General features: G+C 33.9%; 1 protein-coding gene and 1 pseudogene across 3 annotated transcripts in view; one reads left to right on the plus strand and one right to left on the minus strand.

Moving 5' to 3' along the window:
- Positions 1-26,081, minus strand: part of RADX (RPA1 related single stranded DNA binding protein, X-linked) — a 79,623-nt gene that overhangs the window by 46,236 nt on the left and 7,306 nt on the right. The window contains exons 2-11 of one of the 3 annotated variants that reach the window (XM_013064856.2): positions 24,728-24,870; positions 23,391-23,583; positions 14,928-15,036; positions 14,643-14,734; positions 14,413-14,535; positions 11,377-11,481; positions 10,091-10,255; positions 8,657-8,817; positions 7,656-7,834; positions 333-373 (exon numbers count right to left, since the gene is read on the minus strand). In XM_013064856.2, the coding sequence (XP_012920310.1) occupies positions 333-373; positions 7,656-7,834; positions 8,657-8,817; positions 10,091-10,255; positions 11,377-11,481; positions 14,413-14,535; positions 14,643-14,734; positions 14,928-15,036; positions 23,391-23,583; positions 24,728-24,870 (1,311 nt within the window). Of the gene's footprint in view, positions 1-332; positions 374-7,655; positions 7,835-8,656; positions 8,818-10,090; positions 10,256-11,376; positions 11,482-14,400; positions 14,536-14,642; positions 14,735-14,927; positions 15,037-23,390; positions 23,584-24,727; positions 24,871-26,081 lie in introns of all 3 variants that reach the window. The other 2 variants (XM_013064855.2, XM_013064854.2) reach the window with 2 other exon arrangements.
- Positions 17,151-22,288, plus strand: LOC106007467 (annotated as a pseudogene).

Genomic DNA, 26,081 nt, shown 5'->3' on the forward strand with positions numbered 1-26,081 from the left:
AAAAATTAAAGATCTCTATATTTGAAGGGATGTATTATCAAATAAACAAATTGGTAAGTATAGGTTTTTTTTATATTTACTTTTACTTTGGGGATGATAACAAATTGTTTTAAAGTTGGGACCAGTACTTTTGACAAGGACCTAAGCTAATATAAAAAAAAATAAAAACTATATATCTATTTAAAGTACTTATGCTAGAGAGAGGCAAGACACAAAAATGCAGAATAAAATCAAATAAAATCTCTATATAATAATGTTCCATAGTCATTTCATAAATAATAATCATCACAGCAACATACGTTAGAAAATGCTTGGCATGTCTGGTTTATTACCTTTTGTCTGCGCAGAAGTTTCTGGCTGAGGCATAGGAACTCTACGAAAGATGGAAAAAAGATAACCAATAATTACAAAAAGACAATTGAATGATAAAAACTAATTGGCCCCATTCAGAATATATTCAAATTCCGTAAGTTTACAAAATTGATAGGTTTAGTTTCTTAAAGTAATGCACTAAAAACTTAATGAAAAGATATACAAGTTATGAATACACAAATATGCATATATAACCTAGTTCAAATACTGCAATAGATTTTTTTAAAAAGATTTTATTTATTTACTTATTTATTTGAGAGAAAAAGAGAGAGAAAAGAGGGAGGGGCAGAGGGGGAGGGAGAGAAAGAGGGAAAGAATCCCAAATAGACTCCCTGCTCAGCACAAAGCCCCACACAGAGCTTGAGCTCAAAAGCTTGAGATCATGACATGAGCCAAAACCAAGAGTGGCTACTTAACTGACTAGCTACCCAGGCACCCCAAATACTACTGCTAATTTAAGTCTTCTTTTAATGGCCAGTTAGCTCATTTGGTTAGAGTGTGGTGCTGGTAAGTCTTCTTTTAATATGGCACATTCCACAAAAGGAAGTATTTAACTTTATTATATAGCAACTAAAGATGGATAGAGATATTTATATATATAAATGTCTATTGATGTATATATGAATATACATAATTTATAATTTATTTATATATATTTTAACTTATTTATATATATTTATACACTTATAAATACATACATATGTATTACACATACATGTAAATATATATAAATATTCTAGAATATATATATTCCCAGAATATATATATTTCCAGAACATATATCATTCTGGGAAACTATTTGTCCTGTCTAGCCTCTTTTCAAAGTTTTCTATAAGTCTCATGGTGCTTTTTTTTTTTTTAAGATTTTATTCATTTGACAGAGAGAGAAACAACAAGCAAGCAGCCAGAGAGAGAGGAGGGAAGCAGGCTACCTGCTGAGCAGAGAGCCCGATGCGGGGCTAAATCTCAGGACCCTGAGGGCTAAATCTCAGGACCCTGAGATCACAACCCGAGCCGAAGGCAGAGGCTTAACCCACTGAGCCACCCAGGCACCCCTATAAGTCTCATGCTGCTTTAAACTCATATTTCTTCTTTGAAATTTAACTCAAGTATTATTTCTTAAAAGACATCCTAGATCTCTAGTCAAAGCTCACTGCTCCTCCTGTATGCTGTCACTGTCCTAGCACCATGAATAAGCCTCTATCATAGTATTCATCACTCCATGTTGAAATTACAGGTTCATGAGTCTGTCTCTTCCGACAGATTCTGTTATAAGCTCTGCTGTAAGGTCTATATAAGTGTATACTTTATTTTATTTATTTTTGAATCTATATAATATTTACTTAATAACTGTTTATTGAACTGAAATAAATGGAGGAAAAGGAAATATTTTATTTTGAAACTGCAGAGAAGCCTACTTTTATGAGGAAAGATTTCCATCTTTTAGGCTATTAGCATATTTCTGTGATGATTTTTTTTCTATTGTATTTCCAAAGCTAAAAGCATAAAGTAAAACAGAATGACATATTATTGAATGCCACATTATATTGCTCATCTTATTTTATCAATGGATTTTTTCTTATAATAGTAGTATTCATTATTTTTCTAAAGAGTTATTAATGAGCCAAAAAGAAGTAGCTTTCATGAAGGAAGAATGCATCCATTTATTTATCTTTAAACCCTAGAAAATAAAAACACATTTTATACTTGTAATTTGAACTTTTCAATTGCTGAAAACATGGTATTTCTAGAAATTAGAGAGCTGAAACATCAACTCTGAAAGAAATCTAACTTAAAAAATAGTTAAATTATGGTTTGTCTCCCTCCCAATCCCATAAGTGACTCTTAATCTCACAAAACAAACTGAGGGTTGCTGGGGGGAGGGGGTTTGGGAGAAGGGGGTGGTATTATGGACATTGGGGAGGGTATGTGCTTTGGTGAGTGCTGTGAAGTGTGTAAACCTGGTGATTCACAGACCTGTACCACTGGGGATAAAAATACATGTTTATAAAAAATAAAAATTATATTAAAAAAAAATAGTTAAATTACATTTATTTTAAGAACCTTAAATAGCATGTATCTACTTTTTAGTACATGTGATTAGAAAGTGATGGTGATTCACAGACCTGTACCCCTGGGGATAAAAATATATGTTTATAAAAAAAAAATAAAAAAAAAAAGAAAGTGACTTTTTCCATCTGAAACAAATTAGAAGAAATAGTTTTCAAAACCCTAACAGCACCATTACGTTGTACAGAACTTCTAAAAAAATGACTTAGGAGATTTTTACTGGAATATGTAATAATTCATTTGTACAACTTAAACGTCTTAAAGGTGAGGAGCTAACTGACAGAAGTGGAGGTATATAATGTCTACAGGTATCAACTGAGGAAAATGAAAAAAAAAAAAGAGATGAAAAGTGAACAGGTAAGTACAGAAAAATAACTGAGGAGGAAAGGGAAAAGAGAGCTAAAAGAAGAGAACATTGCATATGCTGGGTAGTGACAGAATATGATAAAAATTATAAAAATTATGACTCTAAGTTATATTCTAATCTTGCCCTTTTCATCAACTTATTGACCATAGGTAAATATCATACAGATTCTATAGAATGTTATTCCCTCATCTTTATATCAGGATTATAATTAACAGTATTGAGGTCTTAGAAAGTATATTTCATGTGGAGAAACTGAAAGTACTTAATATACATACACACATACAAATCCTATAGTTTATCTTTCCTGAATCTCATATTTCTCTTTTATAAAATTGAAATAATTATCCTGCTCCTTCCTCACAGGGATTTCGAGGATCAAATGATGTAAGATAAATAATTTTACATCATATATTGAAATTCTCTCTATAATTAAATGAAGGAATATTTTCAGTGCCTTCTACCTAAGAAAAACAGAAGATAGTATATAAAAGGAACAGAATATAGAGTTCTTTTAAGAAATTGATAATATAAGCAATTAGCAATAATTTACAATGATCAAAAATGCTTAAGTTTCTGTGATCATTAATCCAAATTAGCAAATGTTTTTTAGACAACAACCATTATTTAAAAACTTTTCCTATAGTTCCTTCTGCTTTTCTTAGGAGGAGACCTGAAAATGATTTTTTTGAAAATTATTTTTAAGAATTCATCTAACTATGGTATGATTAATTTTCTCTCTTTATAGAGTAAATATTACCAGGAGAATGAACTGAAGAAGTTTTAATGTCTGTTGATTATATTTGATTTCTCAGTGCTAACTTTTGAATGAATAGATGGACTTTGACTACATTTTACTATCTAACTAAGAGCACCATGGTTCACTAGCTATCATTTGTATTAAAAGGTTAATACAAGCTCTTAAATGGTCATATTTCTTATTATTATACCAACAGAAGCAGATCAACAGGTGATCTAGATGGACAGAAGAGATATATAATTTCGAAAGTAAATATCAAAAAAAAGAATCAAATGGACTTTCTAGAGCTGAAAAAGATAACAGCTGACCTTAAGAACTATGGCACGATAAAGAACATATCTGGTCTTTGTCTCTGGCTCCTGGTTCAAAAACCCTTAGAATTTCCATAGTGACAAAAGTGCCTCTGTTATGTTAATGAGGTAACTCATGTTGAGCCACAAGACAGCTGAAGATGAGAACTATTATCAGATACATCAAGCATATGATTCAAGGTTGAAACACTGAACTAGCCTAACCTCTATTATGTTGGTGGGAGGAGAGCAGCTGCAGATAAAATTCAATCGCATGGCCAATGGTTTAATCTATCGTGCCTAAGTAATGAACTACCCTCCAAAAATCTAGATATAAAGACTTGGTGGAGCTTCAGGGTTGGTGAACACGTTAATGTACCAGTAGAGGCACAATAAATTCTAGGGATCTAACATACATTATGATGACTACAGTCAACAATATTATAATATATACTTGAAATTTGCTGAGAGTAATTGTTACATGTTTTACTACAAAAAGTAATAGTTTTGTGAGGTCATGGATGTATTGACTAATCTTATTGTGGTAATTATTTTGTAATACATACATGTGTCAAATCATCACAATATACACCTTAAATTTACACAGTAATATATGTCAATTATATCTCAATAAAGCTGTGAAAAAATAAAAAAATTGTCCTTAGACCACTAAAAATAGAAGAAAGAAATGAGACCTAGGTGGTTTCTACTGCTAATTATATTCAACAGTGTAGTAGAGGTCCTAACCAGTAAAATAAAGCAAGAAAAACAAATAAAAGGCAAAATGACTGGAAAGGAAGAAATAAACCACAAGTATTTGCAGATTACATGACTTATACAGAGAAAATTAAAAAAAAAAACCTACAGACTCAGAATAAGTGAATTTATCAAGGTTGCTGAATATAAGGCTCAGGAAACAACCAAAAAACATTTCCCTGACTGCGCACAACCACCACTGAAGACTAGAGTTTTTACAAAATCTTGAAATCTAAAATGATGTATATGCTAACTGCTTTATTAGTGTCTTGGTTACCTTTATGCTTCAGAAAGCCAAAACTGTTAATCATATATAATTCATAATGGATTTATATGAGTTTATATAGGAAAGATTCATGTTTAAATAACTGGCCAACAAATATAAGCTGTAGTATTTTAAATTAAAATAAAATGTATTTTTTGTAGTTCCTCATTTTAAACCTATTGTCAAGTAGTCCATGCCAAGCATGGTGGTAGAGGGCTTCTGTTATGGGTTATCTTATCTCCCCCAATATTCCTGTTGAAGTCACAACCTCCCAGTACCTCAGAATGTAATCTTATTTGGATATAGTTTCACTGAAGAGATAAATTAGTTAAAATAAGGTTATACTGGAGTAGGGTGGGCCCCTAGTCTAATGTATCTGATGTCCTTATAAAAAGGGGGAGTTTGGACAGAGACACAGATTGGGGGTAAGGTTTCTACAAGCCACAGAATGTCAAAGGTTGCTAGAAAATCACTAGATATTAGGGTAGAGACAAGGAGTAGATTCTTTCACACAGAGCTCAAAACAAACTAACACTTCTGACACTTTGATGACTTTGGACTTCAAGCTTACAGAACCATGAGACCCTAAGTTGCCATTGTTTAAGCCATACAGTTTGTAGTACTTCATCACAGCAGCCTAGAAAATGAACACAGATTTTGGTACCAGGAAGTGGAGTGTTACTGTAACAAGTAATTTAAAATGTGGAAATAGGTGGCTCAGTTGTTAAGCGTTTGCTTTCAGCTCAGGTTATGATCCCAGGGTTCTGGAACTGAGCCCCACATCGGGCTCCCTGCTCAGTGGGAAGCCTGCTTCTCCCTCTCCCACTCCCTCTGCTTTTGTTCCCTCTCTCGTTGTGTCTCTGTCAAATAAATAAATAAAATCTTCAAAAAATAAAATAAAATGTGGAAATGGCTTTGGAATTGAGTATAACATGGAAGCTGAAAGAATTCTGAGAGAAAGCTTGTTCTCTTAGAGAATATATATATTGTTATGAACAGAATGTTGCTAGAAATAATAAAAGTAAGAGGTGCTTCTGGTTAAGTCTCAGACAGAAATGAGGAATGGGTTATTGGAATCTCGATGAAAGGTGATCCTTGTTATAAAGTGTAAGAGGTCTTGGCTGAACTGTGTTCTGTTGGATGGCAGATGAAACTTGTATGCAGTGAACTTGCATATTTAAAGAGATTTCTAAGCAAAGTGTTGAAGGTGCAGCCTGGTTTCTCCTTATTGCTTTTAGTAAAATACAGGAGGAGAGAGAGAAGTTGAAAAATTAAGAAAAAGGGAACCAAAGCTTCGACACTTGGAAAATTCTCAGCCAATCTATACTGCAGAAAATGAGAAACCTTGCTCTGGAAGGAACACCAATGGTGTTGTTGGACAACTATTTGCCCAAGAGATTAGGCTTGTGATTTGTGGATCCCATCAACCATCTCAGTAGGCATGCTGTTAGCTTGTACTGAAAAGGATATAGGTGGGATGAAATGAAGAAAGGCTGTTGGATTTCTGGGATTCTACAGTCAGGAAACTAGTTGATAAGAGATAACCATCTGTGATCATATGTTATCTTTCAAGAAAAGGGACAATGATTCCTCAGTTCCAGAGGGCATGGGTAGCACTTAGGGCCAAGAAAGTGGGGTTGCCATCCTGGTGGGCCCAGAAGATACAGTATCCTGCCAGAGAGGGTAATTTTGGAGACTTGAAATCAAATGGAATTTGTCCTGCTAGGTTTTGAACTTTTTTGTGACCCATGACCCACTTTCTGACCGATTTCTCCCTTTTGAAATAGGAAGGCTTATCCTCTGCCCATCTTATCATTGTGTTTTGGACAGATGTCTAGTTTCACAGGTTCATGGATGTAAAGAATTTTGTCCCAGGATGAATCACCCTGCATGTCAACCATATATAGATTTAGATGATGTTCAGTTGAGACTTTGGGCTTAAGAGTTAATGTTAGGGGTGCCTGGGTGGCTTAATCGTTAGGTATCTGCCTTCGGCTCAGGTCATGATCCCAGGGTCCTGCTCCCTGCTCAGCGGGGAGCCTTCTTCTCCCTCTCCTACACTCCCAGCTTGTGTTCCCTCTCTCACTTGTCTCTGTCAAATAAATAAAAATCTAAAAAGAGAGTTGATGTTAGTATGGGTTAAGATTTCTGGGATGTTTGGATGGGATGTTTTGCATGTGAGAAGGACATGAAATTTTAGGGGCCAGATGGAGGACTGTTATGGGCTAACCCATGTCCCTATTAAATATCAATATTGACTGTCAATATATTACCAATTACATTTTCAATAATCCTCAGAATGAAACCTCATTTGCATTATATGTTAATAAAAATTTAGAAAAAAAAAAAGAATGAGACCTTATTTGGAAATAGGGTCACTAAGTTATAATTGATTAAGATGAGGTCTTACTGGAGTAGAACAGTACTCCAGAATAGGTCCCTAAACTAATATGTCTTGTGTCCTTATAAGAAAGGAAAATTTGAACACAGGTATGTATACAGGGAAAATGCCATGTGAAGATGAAGGCAGAGACTGAAGTGATGCTTCTAGAAGACAAGAAATGCCAAAGATTGCCATAAACCACCAGAAGCTAGGGGAGAGGCAAGGAAGAGATTCTTCCTCACAGTGCTCAGAAGGAACTCACTCTGCCAATGCTTTGATCTTGGGACTTGAGCAGCCCTACAAAACTAGTACCACTTCTAGTGGAATTGGTCATTTTACGTGGTAGAAACAAAAAAATTTAATATGCTATGTGTATATTAACACAAGTGACTTACAGTTTGGCATATGGCCCTTGCAGAATTCTTTTCTTCTTGGTAGGGCTCAAACTTGTATATCCAGTTTGAAAACACTGAGAGCTCATAGGATCATCATCTTGACGCCGTTTGTTAGTATCTCTTTCCTGACTTTGATTTTCTCTTCTAGCCGCTTGGGATGTTGAAGGTTGGTTGGCATTCTAAAACCAAAAATTTAGAGAAAACATTTTAAACTAATTCACAAAAATTAATTTTCTTAAAAGACTATAATTTTAGTTTATTCATTTTTCATAATCTTAAGAGTTATCACAATATTTTTGCAATCATAAAAGTACTTTTAAAAAGCTGATTGATAGATAGGATTATATTTATCCTAATGCATCTGGTATTAAAATTTTTTAAAGGAAGGTAAACAAAAGCTCTTATGCTAATATAACCGAAAAGTTGGACTAGATGCTCATTTCTATGTAAACAGAAATCCTAGAAATAATTTTTAAAAAGATAAATTCACAGAAAAAATTAACTCATTTGTCTTAATTGTGCTTAGGTTCAGTAGTGGTCTTTTCTGCTAGAGCCTTTATCCTACAAGTGTCATTGCTATGTCTTAAAAAATCTGGGTGAGACTGCCATGCCAGATACAAAGATTAAAAATTTCCTATGAAAGCGTTCCTATAGTTCTGGCCTGGACAAAAAGGAATGGAATTAATATAATCATATATACCACCTGGGAATTTAAGTAAAGAGAATCATAATAGGCTCAAATTATGCAGAAAGCAAAAATAAGATACCAAGTGTTGAAGGCCCTGGGAAATATCAGAGGCTGTGACCTTCAGCCCAGCCTACTTCAAAATAAATAACAGGAAAAGAAAACAAATGAAAAACATAAATGATTTTTTTTTCCTCTGAGGTTTACATCATTAAGCATCAATACATGTAAGTTCTGAATAAAATGTACAAGGTACCAAATGTAATTATGATCACAGTGCATTCAGAGATATACTATTAATTCTCTGGCACCATACCCGAAGTGTTTCTGATGCTGAGTCACTTTCAGTTGCACTGGTATGGGGGATATACTTTATAACAGTAATTATCCCCTGAATTGCAATGCGCTTTTGTTCCCTATACTGCAAGTCTTCAATCTCCTTCCTCACTTCACTTATAGCTGTCAAGAGCGACTCAACTGCAAAAGAATAATTCCAAGAAAATTGTAAGTTTTAAAGAACTGAAATGATAAAAATAAGAATTAGATTTGCAATGTCATTTCACAACATGAAATCATAAACTTGCTACATAACTTACATTTGTGAAACTTAAGTTGATGCTTGGCATCATCTTCTTATGCCATTTTTGTAAAATAGGCAAAATATAATTATCAGTTAAATTCTGATACAGTCCTCTAGTCTGGAATCTTAATTTGAATTTAAAATTTTGCATATTGAATGTGTAGTTGACCATTGAACAACAGGGGGTTAGGAGCACCAAGCCCCTTGCAGTAAAAATCCATGTATAACTTTTGACTCCCCAAAAACTTTACTAACAGCCTACTGTTGACCAGAAACCTTATCGATGACATAAACAGTTGATGAACACATATTTTATATATATATTATATACTGTATTCCTACAATAAAGTAATCTAGAGAAAAGAAAACATTAAGAAAATCCTAAGGGAAAAAAAATTTATAGTACTCTATGTATATTTATTGAAACAAATCACATATAAGTGGATCTGTGCATTTCAAACCTGTGTTGTTCAAGGGTCAACTGTTATTGACACATATTTCAAAGTATAAAGTGTTGCTTAGCCACTGAACAGAAACATACATTTTAATATATATGACCATATCCTGCATATTGCTGCCATTATTTAGATGATAGGTCAGTTTTCAAAAATTTCTCTTTTTTTCCCCAAACAATGCAATTATCCCATTGCTTTTAAAAAGTAATATACTTACATTATACTTTTCAACCATCATATCTTAATTCTACTTAAATAAATTAATGTTAGTCCTCTCATCAGTATTTTTCCTGTATTTTATTTACTTTGGTGTCATTTTTATTTAAAGGTAGTGCTCAATTGTGTAATATCCAATATATGTCATTTCACAAGAGTAGCATAATACAGTGTCAGTATCTTGATATCAAATTATCTAGTGTCTCTTTGATAGCTTTAGTCTCTGTATGTAATGTCATAGGATTTTGGGACTATTAAATGCAAATTTTATCTCAATAACATTAAATCAAGATATGATGTCCAGTTAGTCATCATCTATGTTCTCCCTTTTTCTAGTCTAATAAAATCCAAATATTAACCTTTAGGAGGTATGACATATATTTTTAGATCATGAAAAAGATAAAATTTTTATGAGTGTTGTTATATATATTAGCTCATGATATGTATCACACATATGGCACATAAACATATCCTATATGACTAGTAATTACATTAGTACCTTTGACAGAACTACTGTACTTCGAAAAGGTCTCTGGCACTGGTGGATAGGGGTAATAGCCACCAATAACAGTATTCTTCATTTCCTCATTATCGTTCCTTGTTTTAACCCAATGAATAAAGTTTTTTACCTTGGTGTCATTGATATAAGGCTGGCTTCTATGACCTTTTTGCAAGAGGGGTAAAACCAAAAAAAAAAAAAAAAAAAAAAAAAAAAGAGAAAGAGAGGAAAAAAAAAATCACCGTAATAACTGTATGGACTATTTTTTTTTTATAAAAAACAGTTTAATATCAAAATATTCTCTTATGTCACCAAGAAAAGAAGTTCATTTATGCAATGTGTAGCAGATCACAATATGCATACAAAAATGATCAAAGTCAGTAAATCAATCCTATGTTGAGAAGGAAATCAGACATATTACAATTTAAGAGGAAAAAACCATAGCTGCCTACAGGATACTGTGAAGTTATAATGAAAAGAAAACTAATAATCTGGATTTTTCTAACTATCAAAATGCCTGGCATCTTCTTAAAAAAATGGATTTTTAAATCATGTATTAATCTAAAGGTATGGCATCATGTTTGAACTGAATTGCCTATAATACAGCTCAGCATTTAAATTCACATTCTTAAAACATAATTAAAAGTGCCATTTATATCTGATATTGTTAGTGTTTACAAAATGACGTATTGACAAAGATGTGTATTAGTCCTTCTTAGGACTCTTCTATCGACAAATTTCTTAATTATCAACACAGTAGTATTTTAGTAAACATATCACTCCACACTATATCTTCATCTGGAAAATTTCATCTTTATTGCTTTGATCCTGTTACCAGAAAGAATATAGAAAACAATGTGCTTGTAGACAACTAATAAGACTCTTCTTGCTATATAAGTAAAATCTGAGATCAGGGACCAAAATATGAACATTTTTAGTTAGTATTTAAAAATATTGTTTATGGTATCCATATTGTTAGATAGGGCCTAAGTCTTCAATCTATCAAAGCAATTTATGATTATCTACTTTATATCAAGCAGGAATTAAAGTTAACCAAAGGACATAAATGCAATTCTCCAATGACTCACAGAATCATTGCTTCAGTCATAAATAATCTAGAAGCAATACATTTCATAGGCTAAATATTCTTTGCTAAATATTCTTTCAGCAATAAAGGAGGTTAAAACAAAGCTATCTTGTGGTTGAATGTTGTAATGGAAAAGTTAATTTAGTGAATGGAAAATATATTACATCTCCAATAAAGTATAAACCAAGAAATTGCTCACCAGTAATAAACACTCGACTCTCATTTGTAGTGGTTAGGTAAAGCAGTTTAGGTACCTGAGTGTCATTCCTGACAACTTTCAACTGCGTACACACGAAATAGGTCACTGTAGAAAATGAAAACAGTTATGAAGAAATTTCTGCCTTCCAAAGAGGACTTACCAAGATCAGTATCTAACACAGTGCTTCTTGAACTTTAATGAACATAGGAATCACCTGGGACAATTGTTAAAATTCAAATTCAAATGCAGTAACCTGAGATTCTCCACTTCTTATAAGCTCTAGGTGATACTATACTAGTGTAGCCAGTCCTTTGACAACACTCAGAGCAACAAGGATCTAACACTTACCTTTTCCTTCAGATAAAGGATCTAACACTTACTTTTCCTTTAGAAAGTACAATGGCTGCACCTAACTGAAGCTATTCCTTGCTGCACAGTTGAAGACTGCAAGTCTCTCTAATCAGGCATACAACTGAGTGTCAACAGTTATTTCCTACAGAGGAAAAAAACTCTCAGTTTCTCCAGGATGCTTTTACTGATTAACCTGATCTAACACTGATCCCTGAATTACTCTGACTCCTTCCATCAGATAGGGGTATACACTATTAACCTGAATTTGCTTATGCCACTGTTTTATAGGTGTTTATCTTAATTAGACTTTAAGTCTCCAACACAGGGCTTATACAACCCATTCTTTTCTAGTCACCTTGCTGAATTGTTTTCAACTGTCTATCAATTAATTAGTTAGGTAAAGTTTCATTAAACCAACATTTTTTTTTAAGATTTTAATTCATCACATGCCAAAACGGTTGTTGTCTTATGAACTAGGAAATGAAGAAATGTAAATTCTTGTAATCTTACAATAATGGTAAGTTCTCATTTGAGATAAATACTTCCTGAGAGTATGATAATAACAATAAATTCATTTACTATATCTAAATTTTCCTAATTCTTTATCTTATAGCAACAAAAATAAAGGAAATCTGTTGAAATGACTAAGAATAATTCTCAATTTACATCACTCTTCCTTTATGTAAAAATGGTACAAAATGTCACTATTCATGGTTAAAGATGTTGATATAGAAATATTAAAGAAACTTCTCTTATTTCATGACTGTTAAAAATCAGACATTCTGACCTGACACCTTCTAGCTGTTTGACATCCAAGAAATTATTTAACTCTCTGGACTTTAGTTTCCTCACCTGTAAATCTATAAAAACATCAACTTTTAAGATTAACTGGGAGGACAAAATGAGATAACATGTATGAGCATCTGGTACATAGCAAACACTCAATGTTCATTCTCCTTAGTTTTTCACTCTCCTTAATCAAAAGTAAAAAAGATTCTCTACTACCAAGGGATTCTGGTATTATTCTAGAAGACACTTGGTCATGTTCCCCTTCATGGGCCTGAAGCCCCCTTAATACTCACCATTCATTTGATATTTTTTTTTCACCTTGATCAAAATAACAAACATAACTCGTGACTGTTGTCAACTACTGTACTAGAGTAAATCTCACCAAGGTCCGTATGAGGCTTTCTCAGTAAGATGTATTTCACGTTATCCGAAAAAATAGAACATGTATACTTGGTAACATTACTGTGAAGAAATCATGATCTAAAACGTGTTAGCTTGTTGTTTCAAGTGGTTACAAAGAGAGAGGGTCCTGGCGATAAAACCCACCTAAAATGAGGTAATGGAATTGTCACCAGAAGTCATTACTATCAATCATTTATGCCCTGAGAGAAGTTACATGAGAAATCATAGCCCCCTCAGCTTGGAATCCCATGCCTCGGTTTTGGCTAAAACTCTTTCTGCCCTCTCCTTCAATAGTTGAGGTGAGGTTTAGTTTCATCCAGATATATTTTAAAATTTTAATCTCACAAGCAGATGGTAGAATCTAATAAGGTAATATCTGAATGGTGTGGAATGCTGCTGTTTTGCATAACCAATAAAGGGGTCGCAGAACAGCTCTCTATATGGTCTCTAGGTATCCTGATGCTCTACAATTTTTACCTTGTTGTTGATTTTAAAAATTATATATGGTCAAGATTGGAAGTTTTCCCAATGTTGGCAAAAATTAAACTATCAGTATTTTATTAATGTAATCATTTGAAAAATAGTAAAATAACACACTATAGATATAATAGCTTTATGCTACAAGGTGATACAAGAAAAAAACCCACTGAGGGGTGCCTGGGTGGCTCAGAGGGTTAAGCCTCTGCCTTCGGCTCAGGTCATGGCCCCAGGGTCCTGGGATTGAGCCCTACATCAGGCTCTCTGCTCAGAGGGAAGCCTGCTTCCCCCTCCCCCGCCTCTCTGCCTTCTTGTGATCTGTCAAATAAATAAGTAAAATCTTTTAAAAAAAACCCACTGAAGTTGTTAGAAAGTATTAAATATACTTTTTTTCTTATTAGGGATCTGAAGCTTACCTAAAATGTTTTCAAATGAATAAAATTAGTGGGAAAAATACCTCTGTATCTAAATAAATGCAAAGGAGAAAGGTCAACACCAAAGTAACTAAAATATTGACCAGCTGGTATAACATTGCCAATGTACTATTAACTTAATACTCAAATGAAATCATACTTACCACTGTCATTATTTAATTACATAGTCTGTCAATCCCCTACCAATTAATTCTATATTAGTGAAGTCTTCATTGTCTTTTTTGGGGTCTACTTAGTCAATTTTGAAATGGATACAAAGGGAAATGAATGCCTATGTTTTAGCTTCACAGAATGTTAAGCTTTTACACCTGAAATGCTAATGATGAGAATTGATAAGAGCATCTATTTTCTGAAAAATTGGTTTCGATCCCAAATTAATTCTGAATAGAAAATCAGAAGGTGGTTAATATCAGTAATACCAAATATAATATCAATACAAAAAAGATTTAAACGTGCTATCACATTGCTTGAATTTGCTAACTCATTATCATGCCACTCCATAAGTCAATATACACTCTAACACTTTAAGTTCATGCCCCCCCTTCCAAAAATAAAAATAAGATGCAAATACTGGATTGACTACTTGGGTAAATATTTTCAAAGATTTCTGGCTGAGATGTAGAAAACAGCTCCACTATAAATGGCTGTTCTGAAGTCCCATCAGCGATGTGAATCCAGCGATATGACCAAAAATCTTCACGGTTTTCTATATGGATAGGATATTAGAATAAATAAAGGTAAATAATTATTCATGTATAAGCACAAAACTATTCACTGAAATACTTTTTACAACTTTCAATTTTAAAAGCTTACCTTTCTTTTTTGACCGCTGGACCCTTCCTACAAAAACTAAAATGCCAATAACATCACAGATATGATTTTTTGGCATATCATCCAGTTCTGACCTAAAAAAAGCAAAATGGTTAAATACTGTATTTTTAAACAGTGAAAAAGCATTCTGAAATTATGATTGTGAAAACATAGATCTATATAATTGATACAGCATAATTTGGGGTAGATTTTTGAGCAGTAATAATACACTGTTTCAGTGGCTAATGTTAAAATTAATATTTAAGGTATTTTACATGAATATTCTACCTTGTGATAAACCGGTGATTTAATTTTGGCAATCTCCATTCAGGTTTCACCTGCTTTTCAGGAATGATAATTATGTTAGTTGGAGGATCTCGAAGGTTCAGGCAGATTTCTGAAAAACAAATATGTTACTTTAATATGACATTTAATATAGATAAAAGAATACACATGCGTATAAATTACACAGCAAAATATTAGCCTGAACTTTTTTGGGCCTACCACTAATTTTAAGAACTAGACCATTATCAATAGCTTCCTTTTACTCGTTCCTATATTATCATATCTACTTATCTCTCAACCAAAGGTTAGCAATTTCTTAGATTTTGTGTTTTATCATTTTTTTAATTAAAAAAAGGTTTACAAAAAAAAAAAGGTTTAAAAAATCATTTATATTTGTTTGGTTTAGTTTTTAAATTTTATATGAATGACCTCACAGCATATTCAGTGTTCTAGGTCTACCCTTTTCACTCAACATTACAGTCTTAAAATTCACCCATGTAGCCGCATGTAGTGTTTTTTTTTCTTACTCCCACTGCTGAATAATATTCCAGAGTGCTGATATATTACAATTTTTTTTAACCTATTATTGTGTTGATGGACATCTGGATTATTTCCTGCTTTTGCTATTACAAACAGGGTCACTATCAATTTTTAGTACATGTCTCCCTGTGTACCCAGGCAAAACTTTTCTGGGGTATTATACCCAGAAGGGAAACCCTGGATTGTAGCATGTGCAAAAGTTCCACTCTATAGGCTAATTCCAAACTATTTTCAAGTAATTAACCTACTTACAGTTTTACCAGCAATGTGTAGGAATTCCCATTGATCAGCATCTTCTCCAAATTTTGCTACTACCAAATTTATTTTTTGTCAATTTAGTGACACAAAATGACAGTTTGTTGTGGTCTTCATTTGCACTTCTTTTATCACTAATTATGTTGAATGACATTTCATCTATTTATGATTCATCCATGCATCCTCTTTTTAATTTTTTTATTTTTAAAGATTTATTTTTATTTATTTGAGAGAGAGAGAGAGAGAGACAGGCAGCGGGGAAGGGGGCAAAGAGAGAAGGAGAGAGAGTAATTTTACTCTGCACTGAGCATGGAGCTGGAAGCAGGACTTGATCTCATGACCCTGAGATCAGGACCTGAGCCAAAATCAAGAGCTGGACACTTAACCAACTGCACCACCTACAAGTCCTTCATGCACTCACTCACTTTTGTGAAATACCTGCTGTGTCATTTGCCCACTTTTCTACTGAATTTTTAAATTTAATTTTTGAAAAGATTGTATTTATTTTATTTTAGAGAGGGAGAACACAAACAGGAGGAGGGGCAGGAGGAATACCAGACTTCCTGCTGAGCAGGGAGACAGTCACTGGACTCCAACCCTAGGCTCAGGCAGACGCTTAACTGCTTACCAGGTTAACCACTGAGCCATCCAGGCACCCCTGATTTTTTCTTTAGTTGAAGGACTTCTTTTTATATATTGGATACTAATACTTTGTTGATTATATTATTGCAAATATATTCACCTATGTGTACATTGCTTTTTATTCTTTTCATGGTGTCTTTTGATGAAAAGAGTTAATTTCAAGGTAGGTGTGGTGGGGGTGGCAGGTGATGGGGAGGGGCAGTTTCCCCTTGCCGCTCCCTTATGGAGAAGGAGGCACCCTCAGCAGGCCCGGATGCTCTCATCTCCTCCTGTACTGAAAGGAAGGCACTGTCCTTCCCCCCACTTCCAGCTCCTCAAGAAGCATGGCCTCTGAGGCCTGTGTGGGCGAGTAAGCAGAGGCAGCCAGGACTAGGGCCAGATAGTGGAGGGGAAGCCTCATGGCAAAGCCGTATGGCCGGCCTCCAATTGGAACTGGAGCTACTCTGCCAAGGTTTAAAAACTTTAAATGAGAATAAAGAGTATTATTTACAAGGAACTGAGAATGAATAAGTCATCTCTAAGGGCTTCCAGGCTTTTTTTCATAAGAGAGACCATATTAAATTAATGTATTTAAAGATTGCATAATCCTGCCTCCAGCACCAGTGGTTTCTCTGTTTTGTGATCAATGTGACTCACAAGAACTTCTTTAGTAACAAATGAAATGATCCAGGGGCATGGAAAATAATGACTTTTACATTGGTTTGGGATTGGCTATGAGTTCCAGCATTTTCACTGGCAGGAACTTTACTTTGGGGGAAAAACAAAGTCTTCTGCCACTTGCCTGGAAGGGCTCCATGAGAGCAGGTCAAGGTGGCCACGCATATCTTAAAGAATGGTTGTGGTGAGCTGGATTGTTATCAATGGGAGCAGGTGAGGTGGCCAACCTTGCTGCATAAGCCTTCGCACCAGCCACCTTAGGGACTCGGGGGCTCTCAGCATCCTAGTGCATACTATGCCTTCCTCATACTTTGTAAATGAAAGACTTAATCTCATGGGAAAATTGAATGTTTGCTAAGTATTCTAGGATCTACAGTTATGGTCATTCATGCTCCAAAAGAAGGGGGGATCGAAACTTTAAACGGAATGTCTCACAAGCTGGGAGATCTAGGTTTTGTGGTGTTTGCAACATTTGTGGTCATTGTGTCATTGATATTAATCTTCATGGTGGGACCTCGCCATGGACAAACATTCTCGTGTACATAACAATCTGCTCTGTAACTGGAGTGTTTTTAGTCTTCAGTGTTAAGGGCCTGGGCATTGCTATCAAAGAGCAGTATGCTAGAAAGTCTGTGCTGTGACATCCCCTGGCCTGAATTCTACCGCTGAGCCTTACAGTCTGTGTGAGCAGACAGATTAATTGCCTGAGCAGGGCCCTGGATATATTCAACACTAACATTGTGACTCCAATATATTACCTATTCTTTATAACATCAGTTTTTAACTTGTTCAGCTATTCATTTTATGGAGTGGCAAATCAAGCCTGTTTATGATGTTGTTGTTACTTTAGTGGTTTCTTTACAATCATTGTGGGAATATTCTTGCTGCAATCCTTTAAAGACGTCAGTTTTAGTCTAGCAAGTCTCCCTGTGTCTTTTTAAAAAGATGAGAAAGCAATGAAGGCAAATCTCTCTAAAATGTATGGCGTTCTTAATAATAATGAAGAAAGCCTAACCTGTGGAACTGAACAATACAATGGTAAAAATATCTCCCGAGGAAATAGAAATCTCACAATTTTTAAAGAAAAATGTAATTAGGGACTCCTGGGTGGCTCAGTTAAGCATCCGCCTTTGGTTCAGGGTCAATTTTGGGTCCTGGGATGGAGTCCTGAGTCAGGCTCCTTGCCTAGCAGGGAGCCAGCTTCTCTCTCTGCCTGCTGATCCCCCTACTTGTGTTCTCTTTCTTTCTGACAAATAAATAAAATCTTTAAAAAAATGTAATTAAAAGGTTAATCTACAATTGTGTTATAAAGTGAATTTGAGTATCAGAATGTGTCTGAAAAAGCACTGTTCTCAAAAATATGTTCTCTGGAGACAATGCTTTTTAAAGTTTCACTGATTTGGACCAAGAAATTACTTTTCTTATATTTACATGATGGTAGCTCACTAAAATGACCTCAGTACATGGTCCATTTCTAGTAACACTGTATAACTGTAGACGTATTTAAAATTTTCCTTCACCAAAATTTAAATGCACTGAGTTCTAAGTCTATAAAAATGCTTTACTTTTTCATTGGTGATGAAAACCTGAAATGTACATTTGTCATCCCCACTCCATCAATCTCTGATCACTTGAAGGTTTCCTGATTTATAAAGGAACAAAATTTTCCTAATACATTATCCTGTGATTTACCTTACCTATAAAAATGACTCCTGTTTGATGGAATTATTTTAATCTTGAAATGTTAGTTTAAGAGAATTCTAAGTTAGAAGAAAAAGTCAATTTACCAAACAAAAAAGGGTAGGAAGTTGCCTGATGGAGATGTTTCTAATGCTGTGACTTATCACCACACATTTGAGATGGTCTTCCTATTCCTTGATGGCACCTTGCTAAACCAGTGCCACCTGTGTCTTTCAGGCACCTGACTGATTTAATTCTTCACTTTCTCTAATCCCTTGATATCTGGAACTTTGATTACCATCTTATATCAGCTCTTGTATTTTTCAGCATATTTTCATGAGTTAACAACTCTGGGAAATAAAGTCAAAAGACTAATTTCTTAAATTTAGCTCATGTTATAATAAAAAGACAAATTGAAACCAAAAAAATTTCAATGTAGTTGGGCTTATTAATCATTCATTTACAAATGATATTTCCTGTGTCTTCTCCAAGAAAATCCTTCCTTATTCCAAGGTCAAATGCATACTTCTATATAAGTACTTATAAAAGTTTTGTCTTTTACATTTGCTGTATCTGGAATTGACATTTTATATGGGGTAAGGTAAGGATATTTGTCATTTTTTCTCAAGTATGTAATTATTTTTTCCAATACTATTTACTTCCTTGATGATCTGCATAGCACATCTATCATATCAAATTTTTGTGCATTTAAGACTATTTCTCAATCTTATTATGATTTGCTGGTCAGTTTGTCTATACCTATATCTATAGTACATGGTCATAAATTTTTTATAATAACTCATAACATTTATGAGAGAAGTCTTCACTCCCTCTGTAGCCCCTTATTTTCTTCAGAACTGTCTTGGCTATTCTCAATAATTATGTGCCTCCATATAAATTTTAGAATCAATTTGTCAGTTCCAGAAAAAAAATCTTACAGAATAACACTGAATTTGCAGATCAATTTTGGGGTACTTGATAAACTTATGAAACTGAGACTGACTTCCTACCTGGGAATAGGGGTTATTTCTTCATTTATTTAGAGGGCTTTCTATCCCCTTTTATGCAGTAGGTAGTATTTCCTAAGAATTTGCTGTTTAGCAAACAAAGATTAAAACAGGATGAAGAGGGGGCGCCTGGGTGGTTCAGTCAGTTGGGCATCTAGCTCTTGATTATGGCTTCGGTCAGAAACTCAGAGTCCTGGGATCAAGCCATGCATCAGGCTCTGTGCTGAGGGTGGAGCCTGCTTGGAAGAATTTTCTCTCTTCCTCTTCCTCTGCACGCCCCCCCACCACCACATGCGAGCATGCTCTCTCTCTGTCTCAAAAAAAAAAAAAAAAAGAGAGAGAGAAAAACCAAAAACCAGGATGATGATACTCGATTTCTCATCTTGCCTATTAGCAGTCACATGATTCGAAAATTCACTTTACCTTTAAGTGTTTCAGTCTTTTCACATACAAGTGAAGAAGTTTTGTGTTACATATTACGTTGTACCTACAAAATAGTGTGCATTTTACAAAGCACTTACACAGTCACAGTTACCTGATTATATTTAAGTTCCCTTCCAGCTCCAAAATGCTAGGATTTTGAATGAAATAAATAGTCCTTTCCTACCAAAACCCCAAACACTTGATTCTATTATCTCAATAGGTATTATATAATACAGTCCAAAAAAAATCTCAAGATTTTAAAATGTTTATTTGGGATGCTAGCTGAATACTATTGGATAAAAGGTAGGATAGAGTTATATGCAAAATGGCAATAATAAAACCATGTATTACTAGCAAATATGTCTTATGTTTTACAAGAGAATTTTCACCTATATAGGGTTCCATTTATTTGGTCTTTTAAAAAATTACATCTTAGTGTCTATAACTTGGAACTACATATGTAAATATGAAAAAATAAATCAAGATAAATTACCCCAATAGTCTGTCTTTCAACATCAATACCTGGAAGGCAGTGATAGTACCACAAACCCTTATTCCCTTACTGACCAACCCTAGCCCCCAATATATACTTTCTCATTTATCCTATTCATAACATACCCTTTTATTATTTGTAATCCCCACTCACACTTTTTTCTACCCAATTCATTCTCCCACTCTCCTGACCATTCATTCTTTTCTCAACTACATTTCTGTTCATTTCTGCTCCCTTTTTGTTTATCACATCTTCTTACTGTTTACTGTCATTAAACCTTGATTTATTGTAATCTGTTCATCTTACTTATCTGTACCATTAGACTACTTTTTCCATGTTTTTATTTAAATTTTGGTTGGTTATCATGCAGTGTAATTTATTACCCTGATAGACTAATTTTTGGGGATAGTACTCTGTATTACTTATCTTTGTATCTTCTGTGTCTAGCATGGTTTACAAAACTGTCTTCATTTCTCCTCAACAGATCATTAACCCATTTGAGCTTTTTAAAGATCACAAATCAGTAGTTCTCAACTTTAGCTGTGCATTAGAATTACCTGACGATTTTTAAAAGCACACCAACATCTTGGTTCCCTCCTCAGAGGGATTAAATCAGAATCTCTGAACCTGGCATGCTTACCGTTCTTTCAGGCTTCCCAAGCAATACTAATGTCCAGCCTGGGTTGAGATCTGCATATATGTGTAGGCTTAGCTAACGACAGCCTGCATATGGTTGCTTGATTTTGCAAATAAAGTTTCACTGTAACACAACCATGACCATTCCTTACATATTATCTCTGTCTGCTTTCACTCTATAAAGAGGCAGAGCTGTGTACTTATGACAGAAACTATATTTATTGCCTTTATAGAAATAGCTTGCTGACCCCTGAGAAAGAGGGGAAAAAATCCTATTCCTTATTAAAAAAGTATGGGATAAAGTAAACTGATGCTGACACTGATAAAAAGTAAAACTGTTTTAAAGCTAAAAGAAACATTTTTTATATACGCTAATCCAAGCCCCTCATTTAAAAAAATAATTTATGTATTTGCAATTATTTACCTGAAAGTATAAATAGCCATAAACTCTCTTAAAGAGAGTTTCCACTATGAAAATCTGGCCCTGTATTTCTTTACAGCAGAGGTAGCATTCTGCTTGATTCAATTTCAGTGTTCAGTTTTAGTAGCTGTTTATCTATTGATCACATGTTGCCTATTGTTCTACTTCCCATATGTTTTTAAGGTATAGAAACAGCCATTAGTACCAGACACATTTCTAGATTTCTCCACAGCCATGTAAAAATTGTGATTTAAATTAATTCTCGTTACACCAGGAAAATAGTGTATCTCATCAAAAGAACACTAGGTTAGGGGGCAGAAAAACTAGGTTTCATTTTTCACTATGCCAGTGACTTATTACATGACATCAACAAATTTACTTACCTTATCTGTTACTGATAAACGTCTCAATTTTTACTAAAGCATTTTTTTTTCACCTAGATATGCTTGGTTGTGGAAAGGATTTACAAATTGATAGACATAATAATACATGTTGCGAATTAGCTTCTTTTCACCAGTTTTTTCCTATATATTCTCAAGGAAGTCCCAACGTCAATATTAGTTTAATTTCTTACCTTTCTATCATAAAAAGCAAAGAGATAATGGACTAATTGTATCAAACTACTAGGTAATGACTTGTTCATCCAGGAAGACATGATTGATGTCTATCAAATCCTTAAGATTTTAATAAAGAATCATATGAGATTTTCCTAAATAAACACATATTTAAGGAAACAGTGAAAAAAAGGCTATATTATCTGTACATTCCCCAAGTAATTAAACTTAAATGTGTTAGTAGGAAATTTAGAAATACATAGAAATACAGGTCCAGTATAAAACTATCGTGAACCAAAAACAATACTTAAACTTGCTGAGTGATATAATCTACAATTTTGAAAAATAGAAAGGCAAAAAATCCATATCCACATCTGAAAACAACCACTTAATTTTAATGCTTCAAAATATTTAGGATGACGCCAAGATGTCAAACTTTGATTTCAACACTAATTAGGAAGAGCCTTTTCAAAATTGCAGCAATTCAATTGCATTTGAATATTGACTGTGGGCTAGATAACAGCAATTTTTCATTTTTAAATTTCCTGATTTTGATAACTGTACTGTGACTATAGTATAGAATGTTCTTGTTCTTAGGAAATACACATCGAAATATTACTGAAATGTTCTAAGGTAAAGAAGATTGTGTGATGGCTGCCACTTACTCTCAAAGGTTTCAGAGGACAAATATATATAGAGAGAGAGGTGAGGAATGATAAAGGTAAATGTTAACAATTGTTGAATCTGTGTAAAGGGTATATGGAGTTCTTTGTATTGTTCTTTCAACTTTTATGTAAGTTTGAAATTATTCCAAAATAAAATGCTGTCAAAACCTTTTTGGATAGCACCTTATAGTAACAGAAAAGCATATTTAAGTCATTAATTTAGTATTATAAGACAAAAATGAAAAGTAAGTACATCCTAAGTGGAGTTCATTCAGTAATCAACAATAAACATCTCACATTATTTTTTCTTAATAAATGCAATAATAAATAATTTATTAAGTGATTGTTTAAAATTTTTATAGATAAAGGAATTTAAAGGTTTACCAGGTTCTAACTGATTCAGCAATTTTTAAGAGCCTTTGACTGATATGGTACTTTGAAAATTTATACAAACAAAATAGCCATAAAGCAATAAATTGATTCAATACTTAACCCATTGTAGAAATTAGTTTGATCTGTGGATCCACAGGCAGAGGCTGCATCCTGAATGGATAACTCTTTTTGACGGAATAATCCTGAAGAAGAAGAACTAAACCAACCCGCAAACTTTTATACCATTCAGGACACAGGGCATTCCACATAATCACTGACACAGTGCCTGAACTGTCAGCAACTTCCAGAAAGGTCTAGAAAAAAGAGTGAAAAAGCACATGCATATCTGTTACTTTTATCTACAGAGCATTCTAATTTTAAGAACAAGAAAGCAAAAATATAGGGTGATGACTGAATAAATTATGATATAATCTGTAACCATGAAAAGCTATAAATGATTTCTAGTGATAGAAAATACTTAAGGAAATGTTAAGTGATACAAAATTGAATGTACAATGATTTCCATTTTGTAAGATAATTTAATATATGACAGTCATGTAATATATGGTATGTATACCTATACACAGATATGTGATACATATGACATACATATGAAATATATATGTGCATATATATGCCGTAGATATGTAGACATGATATATACATACAAAAAGGAAATAAAACACGTTAATATTAATACTGGCTCTGTTAGAATTTGGGGTGGTATTACTTATCAGCTTTATTTATAGAGCTTTCTGCATTTCCCAAATTCCCTCAAAGTATCTATAACTGTTTTAATGAAAGCTTAATAAAACATCTAAAATAATTTTTGTTAACATGTGAAAATATGGTAAAATGTTAAATAAAAAAACAAACGGGACAGAAATCAGGAAGGTAGTTCTCACTGGCATTATATGGCACAGAGAGTCAAGGTAACAGAAAAGTATTAGCTAGATTTCACAATTAGAAGGTCTCCAGTGAGTGACCAGCTGAAGAAAAAAGTCAGACCAATTGTGTTGAAAAGTAAACGCGAGGAAAGAAAGTAAAAACATCTAACAGAGACTACTTCTCTAAAGAGTTTGCCAGAAGAGAAGAGAGGGAATACAGGAATCCTGAGGCCCAAGGAGATTTTTGGATTTTTTTTCCTCATGAAAGACTAGAGTATGTCTCTATGCTGGTGTAGAAAGCACAGTAGAGAAGAAAAGGTTGAAGATAAAGAAAAAACTGTGAAGGAGACCAACTGAATTAGGGAACTACAAGGTACCAATACAGAAAGATTTCTTTTTGCATAAGAAATTACATAGAAAAATACCTTGAAATATACATTTATATATGTTTTAAACATTATTAAACTTATAAAATATTTTTGTACATAAGTTATCCTAATATGGAGTCAGTTCTTTAAGCTATAATCTATAACCATTAAATTAACATGTAATATCTTGTCATTACTTATACCTGGTATGGCTCAATCATCTTTTTATCAGGTTTTCCATAGTATCGCAGTTTGGATTTATGCAAGATTCTCACAAGCAATGCAGGAAAATTCCTTCTGTTAGCCCAGGTCATTTCAAGGTGAGACAGGGAAATTATTTTGGTATCTAGAATTAAAGAAAATAGAATAGAAAAAAGTCCTATTTAACATGTCATGTTTATTTAAAAATTGTTTTAATGGTTAAAAATGGTAGCCAGATCATCCCCACAGCAACTCCTTCTCACCAGCTAAACGGGTCTACATACTTTCTAAATAAAAAATTAATAATACATGCTATCCTTAATAGCTAATATATAGGGGTGCCTGGGTAGCTCAGTCAGTTAAGCAGCCAACTCTTGGCTCAAGTCATGATCTCAGAGTCGCTGGGCGTGGAGATCCTGCTTAACACTTTTTCTCTCCTACCTACCACCCCTCCCAACTCTCACACGCATGCATTTTCCCTCTTTCTCTCTTAAAAAAATAGCTAATATATAAATATGTCATACTATGTGCCCAGCACGAAGGTAAATATCTATATTAACTAATATACTATTCCGTCTCGAATGTCCTCTGTCTTGTCAAACTGGGTAATTACTACCTGAAAGACTTGGATCTAAACTCATCTCTCCCTGGGTGGGGGAATGGGTGAAACAGATAAAGGGGATTAAAAGAACACATATTCTGATGAGCACTGAGAAATGTATAGTATAGTTAAATCATTACATTGTACACCTGAAACCAATATAACAGTGTATGCTAATTACACGTCAATAAACTCATCTCCCTTAAGAAATTTTGTGGGAAAAACTCAATGCCATGGAATATTTTCCCACTACCAAGCACGTACATATTTAATTTATAGAATTGTTTTATGATGTATTTCTGTATTGCCCTCACCGTAGTTTTATGCGTGTAAGTTCTGTATTTCCCAAAAATGCCAGACCAGGACTTTTGCACTTGCTCTTCCCTCTGTCTGGAATATCTTTTTAGATGCCAGAGTGACTTCCTTCCTCCTCTCCTTCAAGTTTTGCTCAAAGGTCACTTTCTCAGTGATGTTATTCCTTACTATCCTATTGAAAATTGATCCCTTTACTTATGCCTCATCCCATCTTATTTTTCTACTTAGCACTCATTATCTTCTCATATGTCATATAATTTACTTTGAAATTTTAATCTCTATGCCTGCTGGCAAATACAAAAACTGCTTAAAAGCTATTCACCATCTTTAAAATATTAACTTGTAGTTTTTATTTTATTCTTCCTTGGCTTAAGAGAGGTTTGACTGGCAATTTTATCTACATTTTACTCTTTCATAGCCCACTCTCAACTGTTAAAACC

The sequence above is a fragment of the Mustela putorius genome, unplaced genomic scaffold (assembly GCF_011764305.1).
Source record: "Mustela putorius furo isolate JIRA1106 unplaced genomic scaffold, ASM1176430v1.1 tig00003901_pilon_pilon_pilon, whole genome shotgun sequence".
NCBI lineage: Eukaryota > Metazoa > Chordata > Mammalia > Carnivora > Mustelidae > Mustela > Mustela putorius.